Source organism: Charadrius vociferus, unplaced genomic scaffold, assembly GCF_000708025.1.
Source record: "Charadrius vociferus isolate BGI_N301 unplaced genomic scaffold, ASM70802v2 scaffold455, whole genome shotgun sequence".
In the NCBI taxonomy this organism is placed as follows: Eukaryota; Metazoa; Chordata; class Aves; order Charadriiformes; family Charadriidae; genus Charadrius; species Charadrius vociferus.
Window position 1 is genome coordinate 5674093 of NW_009648550.1, and position 8127 is coordinate 5682219.

An 8127-nucleotide genomic window follows, 5' to 3' on the forward strand; every position below is an offset into this window, starting at 1 on the left:
AGGGACTGTCTCTCTCTGGTGGGATGCAGCTTATGAATTATATAATGGGACTTTCAGGGAGACACAGCGCAACCTTAGCTCCCATTAATGTCATTGACAGCCTTACTATTTCTTCTTGTAGCCATCGATGGAGGTTTCTGTTAAATCAACCTCACCAGTCCTCCTCAGTTTTCCTTTGGGATGAGCATACAAATTGCTGTGTTTCATTCAATTTATTCTTAATGATAATGGGGGAAAAATAGATATGGTTTTAACAGGGGGATTATATACAACATCCCTTAGCTGTGAAAGCACCCTTTCTAACTTAGCGCTAAATGTTCATTCACACTGCAGAGAATGTCACTCCTGGAGTAATCTGAGTGTGGCTGATTGATCAGCACGCTGTCAAAATCTCTGAAACCTGAATGAGGTGTATTCTATAAATGGCTGTAAATTGCTGAGTTTGCATACATATTGACTCTGAATCTATAGGGCCAGATACTTCTTTAGCATAGCTTGTAATTATTCCCGATCAGATTCAAATGTTGATCTTAGTACTTTCTTTCTACATGTCATAAGGAAATTAGTCACTTGTGTGTTTATTTTAAATAACACTTTTTAATTGCAGAATAAAAATAAAACTAACCTAGAACTGCATAAATTTTTGCTTCAAGAAATATTCGATCCTTTCATGTTCAGAAAATGTTAAAATGGAGTCTTTCTGTGTTAAACTTCATTATGAGTAACGATTCCCAATAGAAGATGTTGTTTAAGTCTCTGAAGTTTGATTCAGCAAAATGGCCTTTTTCCTTTGAAAACTTTCACCAGATGTTGCCGTTCAGTAGCACTAAATGGTGCTTTTCTGAAAAACTGGCTTAGGTTTTCAAAATTTATTTTGCCAGCACTACATCAGACAAACCTCGAAGGCAGTGTTGTGTCTTCTATTAGATCGACTGGTAACATTTGTAAGAATTAGATAAGCTTTCAGGCACACAGTTTCCTCTTCAGATTTGAAACTAGAAGCAGCAGATTTCAAAGCTAAGTGGAAAATTTTGGAGTTTAATTAGCTGTGCATCATTTAGACTGTATCCCTAAATGGCAATGGCTACAGCAACGTGACCGTGAGAACGGCGCTGCACAGTTGCTGGCAGCATGCAGCGACACTTCATACAATAGGAAAAAAGAACATCTGACCAGAAGGGATGTGGAAGTGGCAGTTGAACAAACATAGGTCAGAGCAATACACGACTACTCAGCCACAGTAAGTACTCAGAGCAGAGTGGAATTGTTTTTGTTAGGCATATAAGTAAAGTAATTAGATATCTGGACCAACTAACCCGTGCAGCTGTTGTAATGCATACCCACATCTGCTATGTCTCCTTGACATAGTTTTTGTGAAATTCTGTAGGACACTGGATGCCGCTCTCAGCTCGCGATGCTGTTGAAGGTTCCTCAGCAGAGCTCTCTAGCGGGATCAATAAGGAATCCTGCTTTGTAGCTGGGGTTACATCACAAGCAAGTTCCCAAGACACTGTGATGCACTTGGCATCATTTTGGGCAGGTTAAAATAGGAGTGAGCCAGATCCTCAGCTGGTATAAATTGGTGTTACTATATTAAATTGAGATGGGCCTAATTTTAAGTGCTGAAGCAGTCACTGAGGGGTTGCACAATCTGTTGCTCTTGTGAGTGTGTGCTCACCCATAAAAGTGAGATTGCACAATCTAACCCAATATGAATGCATCTCTGTCTCAGCTGCTAATTGAAAGCAAACATGGTAGGATTAATAATTCACCTCTCTGGAATTTCTGTATTACAAATGACTGGGGGGATCTACCAGTTGCATTAAGAGATGTTACTCTATTGCAAGATTAGTAAGTCCCAACAGCAATGATTGGAGGTCTCTAAACAGAGAAAAGTTGGACTTGCAGGGTTTTCTGATGAGTTATTTTTAGGGTTTTTTTTTTTTTCTTTTTCCAGTTACTATGACTTTCATGCCTTGTGCAGCACAGAGTGCAGTTTCCAAGCCTGCATGGAGGAAGTCAGTAGCAAAACTCCTGTTGACTTAAGCAGAGGAGGGTTTGGGTTGTTTTGCTGCACAGGAAATGGGGCATTTTTCTGTCCAGTACTTAAGTGTATTTTCCCTTTACAAAAGTCTGTCCACGTTTTACAAAAGGGAAATAGGAAATTGTCTTTTCTCTCATTTGGGAGGAAGTTGCTTTCTGTCCTCTTAATTAGTTGTTTGAAAGATGAAAAGCAAGTGCCCAGGGGTCAGGGCATTCCAGGAGGTTTGGTATTTTTAAACCAAAGAACTTCTAAGAAATGGCACATTAGGAATTCTGATTTATCCAAGCCCCGCTGAATGCTGCCTGCAGAGGCACTTACAGGGATGCATATTCTGCTCGCATCTTCTTAGTTTAGAGCATAGGCTATAGCATCTCTCAGGCTACTGCTTCTGTTGACCTGAACACATGTATAAAATGTATTTATGGAACCTGGACCATTCCTCTCTGATGTGGGATGGTGGCTGAGACTTTGGACTTTATTTTCCTGTCACTTCTGTAATTACCACCTAGGAGAGGATCCCCCCAAATTAAATGGTCTTGTCAAGTAGGGTTATAAAGGATTACAGGGATAGGATTGTAAAACTGCTTTCTACGTCAGAGAGGTAGCACAGCAAAGAGGTAACAGTGCAGCAAGGCCATAAGGTGGATTTTCAGGGCGTCAGCCTTTCCTACAGCCATGCCAGCTGCTCTTGTTGAAGTAGCCCGACAAAACTCTACTCTTCCCTTAGTCTTCTCAGACTGTCCTTGCTAGGTCTTGGATCCTCAGGCTATTGCATTTTCTGCAAGTGCCTTGGTGGCATGCAAGCGGCTTGAAAGCAGTAGTCAAAACTCCAAAACAACCCTATACCTCTTCATCCTCCTCCATCCAGGAGGGTGCAGGACCTCAGCAGGGTCGTTCAGGTTCCTTATACTGTCCTTGGGGGGTGGGGGTAGGGGTGGTGCTGGTCGTCCTTGTTCCTTTTTCTGTGTCTCTTTCTAATGTGTGTTATTCCATTTAAAAGGGTCTTTTTATGTTTGTGTATTGGGAGGTCTAGTTGCACTTTTATAAGTGAATAAATTATTAATTCTGTTTGTTGGTTGTGGTTTTTTTAAAGCTAAAATGCCAGACCAATCCAACTAAAAAAACTTCTGAAATTCAGTCTGTGTGTGGCTCAGCAGCTTTGTTTAAGATCCATTTTTCTTTAGCATCTTTCATTTCTCTCATGTGTTTGCTGTTAAAGCCTTTATTTTTAGTGCTTGTCAGTCCTTTCAGTCTGCAAAATCTTATTTTTATGACATGCTCTGCATGTGCCCCTAGCTTCTGTAAAACATTTCACAGTGGGTTGGAGACTGCTTCAGGGCATGAGTATTATTTGTTGTGGTAAATATAACCCGCGGCCTCCCACCCTGAAGGCCGTGTTCTTGTCTGATAACACCAAACCTGGGTACGTCTGCCCTTGCTGAGCATGTGGTCTGTAAATCTGACATGCCATCATCTCCATGCTCGGCTCTGCACATCTGCTCTTCACAGTTTTTGCTGATGGACTTTCAGCCTGTCTCTGCCCTGCCTTGATTTCCCTTTGCTTGATGCTCATGGAATATGCTGGCCCTGGTTTTCTTTTCAATTTCTTGTCTTTTGTGTGGCGGTGTCTGATCTCCTTCTGCCCATAATTATGTCGTGACTCTTCCATTTCCCACCTCAGTTCTTGCTCTGAGTGTGATAAACCCAAACGTAGCTCTGCCATGTTTCATTATTTTCACTTCTGCCGGTATCTGAATGGCCGCACGCATTAACTCATAGATAAGCCCTCCAGTGTGTGACTTTTCCTGTTTTAGTTAAAGCTGCACCTACTGCCAGACCTGCGCACGTAGCTATTTCATAGTGCTTCTTTGGCTCTTTTTGCTCTGATTTGATTTTATTTATTTTTTCTGTGTTGAGCAGCAAGTTTGCCTTCTACTGCTGGTACATCCCAGGTGGTAATGTGATATAACTGGCAGTGTTATGTTTCATAAGAGCAACTTTAGAGAGTAACAGTCATTCTCTTCTCCCAGCACTTTAAAAGAAAAAAGAGGGGTAACAGATTTTGTTTTAATTGACAAATAATGTGTAGCATCTGCAAGAGCACTAGGAGTATCGTTCTGCATTTAGAGATGCAAATGTGGCATGCACTGATTTCAGAAGAAATAAAATACGTGGAGACATTTGCACTGCGTCAGCATCACTAGAGCTCAAGACATACATTCCACTGAGAGAGGAGTGTGGGAACGTTATTGTAAAACCCAGGGACAGATCTGTGGCTGGAAAAGATCAGCATTGCTTTTTCACCATTGCAACCATTCCACCTTGGTGAGGAGCTTGCCCCATCCAGGCCCGGTTGGGAGATGTAGAACTAGTGCTCGTTGTCCTCTGCAATTTTAGATATTCCTTACGCAGTTGTCTCATTGAATAGTGAGAGATTACCCAGATTTTGGTGCATTAAGGGCTTTTCTGCGCTCAGTACTGAGCTTACCCTAACTCCTGGTGTCAGTTGTGCTTGTGTTGGGCAGAATAAGGATCAACGTAGTTTAGATCTGGAAGTAAGATCAGCTTCAAACTGGACCTGAAAGTTGGGTTCACAACCCATCAGGTGCTGGAACAGGGACAGTTGTAGACAAGCTTTTATGTGTATGGCAATCAGCTGTCCATGTGAGAGGCTGCAGGGCTGTCAGAAGAGTCCTTGTGTCCATATGCCTTGTGTAGTTGGGGTTATTTCCTAAGGATGTTTACAAAATATCACCTTTGACGACCCTGTCAATTTTTTTATTTCCTAATCCCTGCAAGTTTTTACATTCTGGTCCTGTTTCAGGCAAGTATGAGCAAAAAATAAAGATCTCCAAAGTCGAAGTTTCCCCCAAAGCAGGCTAGATGAAGAGCTAAAGAAATGCTCCTCCGAGTCGAGCTGGTGCTATAACAGAAGAGAATTGGGATTGATATGGGGGATGGAGGAGGATGTGATGAATGTACAGTCACGTGAAAATTTGGTGGTAGAGCTGATGTTTTATTAGACAACAAAGACATACAAGAGCTGTGCAGGAGTGGGTCCCTTAAAATGGAAAAGACATAGATATACAAAGTAACCCACAGTAAAATTACTTGTCCATGAGAAAATATTTTTTTCTCCTTGGTATTAAAAAAAATACAGTAGCTTTGTCTTGTACAGAGATTTCAGATGCTCCACACACCATTTGCAATTACTACTGGAAGGCTGAAATGCATTGAACCGGTGTAGCTCTAACTGTGGTGTATCAAGCCATGCTAACATGGGCTATTAGTCGAAATGCTAGTGTAAATGAGGCAGACAGCATTAAGATGTGGTTTAAGATTGTCAGGTAATGCTGAATCAGGTCAGATGTTCTTGCTGTGTCTTGCAAGACAGCTGGTGGTGTTCCTGGGAAAGCACACGTAATGCCGCATGGATGCACGTGCTTGCAAGGGAGCTGGCAGCTGGGAATCACACTGCTTTGGTCTGCAGCATCCTTCCTCCTTCCAAACACTCCTGCCCATAAATGTTAAGGCATTCAAGAAAGAACCAACATGGTAACATCCAAAAATGCCCTGTCGCAGGATGAGGTTGGGGAAAATTATGTTGGCTTAAGTTTATAATTTGCTGGATGTTTGGAAAGTGGTGAATACTCCATGTTGATCCTGGAGTGGCGTGTGCACCCTGCTGGGCTGGCCCTGGCAGGCCCATCCAGGGCTCCATGGGCTCAGCTCAGCCCCCATTCTTCCCGGGCACCAGCAGGGAGGGTGGAGATCCAAGAGGTTATCAGTGGCAGGAGATTCTTCATGTTACACATGTGTAGGGGAGGACAGGAATTTGGCTAACGGAAGCTGTCATCACATGCCAGTTTTGTTCCTAGTATGGCATGTGTTGTATAACCCACAACACTAGAGTTAATGTATGAACTATGAAATGCTTGTCAAAAGTATGTGTTTTTTATTGAGCAGTAGTCACTGTAAAATTGTTGGAACCTGTTATCATTGTAGATATAATGCCGCTTGGGTTTTATGTGCACTTTTCAAAATGTTCTGGGAATGATAAAGTAAGTTTTCTATTGCAGAGGCAGTGTTTTCTCTTTGTAACGTTTCCTTTTTCAGACTATGACCAGCATCAAAAAGCTAAAATTGTATTAAAAAGAAAAAAAACACCACAGCAGCTGGTATTTAGTGATCCAAGAAATAAGCTTGACTCATATGGTGTCTATATAATCTGTGTATCATAAGACACATGCATGTTTTTAAGGAAAACAAGATATGTATCTAAGGTCTTAGTATTGCTATTAGAATAACTTAAATGCAACAGAGCACTCCTTGAAACTGTTTTCAGTTTGGACAGGTGTCATTGCGAACAGGCAAACCCCTGACAGATGTGGGAAGTAGGGCACTGTTAACACAACAAGGTTTTTTGACTAATGTAATAATTATCTGTGTTACAATTTTTCCTTCTAGGAGACTGAGCTGCTAGATATCAGCCTTGTCAAAGATGCCAGATGCGGAAAACATGCCAGAGCTCCCAAGGTAGGAATTTTTGCTGTGTGCTTACATGTTACATTGATGACCTAGATAAAACAGAACAGGAATTATATGCAAAAACTTTAAAAAAAAAGAAAAGTTCCCTTAGCTAATAAGAGTACTTTGTCTTTTTTTCTTTTAACACGGTTTCTGATGAGAAGCATTACAATTGTTGAACTGTTGTCATTTGATTCTGTTTGTAAAATGCTGATAGAAGCCCTGCTGGCAGTGAGGGAACAAAAATCCTGGTTTGTCAAGGTAGACTTACACAATTTCCTGGCTTCCCTGATGGCAAGGAGCTAATAGTTGTTTTGGTCCATGTTGCATTTTGTGCTGCCTGTTTTCCTCTTCCAGTGCCTCTTGAGGCCAGGAGGAGGGTGGTTTTTTTTAAACTGTCATGAGAGAGGTCAGGATATCAGCTCCCTTAGGTCCGCTCTGATGTATTGCATCTCCTTTGCTGTCTCTAAAGACAGTAGGTTGTAGATATATGTTCTCTCTGGTGTTTTTGTTTGGACAGAAACTACACATCAGAGAGAATAAAACCAAAGCACTCAGCTCTGGAAGCAAGATAGTGCCTCGGGGAATCACAGGAGTGATAGGAAAAAAGGAAATCTCCTTAGGGGCCTGAAAGTATGGCCTTACTGCCACTTAGCTGCGGTTGAACAGGTGAGGTTGAAGCAGCCCAAAGGAATGCTTCCCCTACCCTTGCTTTCCCAGGGGAGGAAAACATCTGAGTCTGGATGGCTGTGGCTTCCCCGGAGCTTCTCGCTGGGCTCCCTCTTCCTTGCACTCAGCTCCGGGTCAGGGCACAGCCCCATGGGCTCCTCAGCCCCTTGAGGATACGCATTAGCAATGGAAAAGGTTATTTCTCTGTGCCAGAATGCAATTGTAGTTATCTCTGAACAAACCATTCAAATTTGGTTTTCAAAGCTTTCCGTGTATGGCTGGCAGCATTTTAAAGGCTGCGTTATAATTGAAATGCAACAGAAGTACTTTATGACATCCACATTAATACCAAATGAGTTCACCATGATTAATGGTTCTGTGATGAATAGCAATAAAGTATTAACAATGGCTAGAACATTATTTTAAAATGCTACCCGCTTTACAGAGGACATTCATGTTCTTCTAACAAAATGTTTTTAGCTGAAATTTATGCATAGCTATTGCCTCGGTGACTTTTATTTATTAGGTTACATAAAGGCTGGTTTTGTTACAACATGTTATGGATTTGACAGCAGTGGCATTAAATGAAGGGTATGAGAAAATCCTGACTTTTAGGATGGTGAAATGCACCACCTGTGTGAATGAGTTTGCTTTTTGTCATTGATTTGTGTGTGGGCAGAATGAAAACAGCACCTGGGTTGGCTGTTGATGGGATCTTGCAAACGGTGTGAAACAAAACGCTCATTTTGGGGCCAGTTCTGTCAGTTTTGCTTTGATCCACGTTGAGGGGCTGAGCAAAGGAGTCTTGACTGCAGGTGAGCGAGCATTACAGAAGCCCTGTTTGTGTCACATCCACAGAAGATCTAAAACTCATATGGCAGCAGGAA

At 41.9% G+C, this 8127-nt stretch overlaps 1 protein-coding gene across 1 annotated transcript in view; it reads left to right on the forward strand.

The window, feature by feature from the left end:
• PLCB1 (phospholipase C, beta 1 (phosphoinositide-specific)) overlaps positions 1-8127 on the forward strand; it is a 394102-nt gene that overhangs the window by 92908 nt on the left and 293067 nt on the right. Inside the window, exon 3 of the mRNA XM_009886082.1 lies at positions 6512-6580. Coding sequence (XP_009884384.1) covers positions 6512-6580 — 69 coding nt within the window. The remainder of the gene's footprint in view (positions 1-6511; positions 6581-8127) is intronic.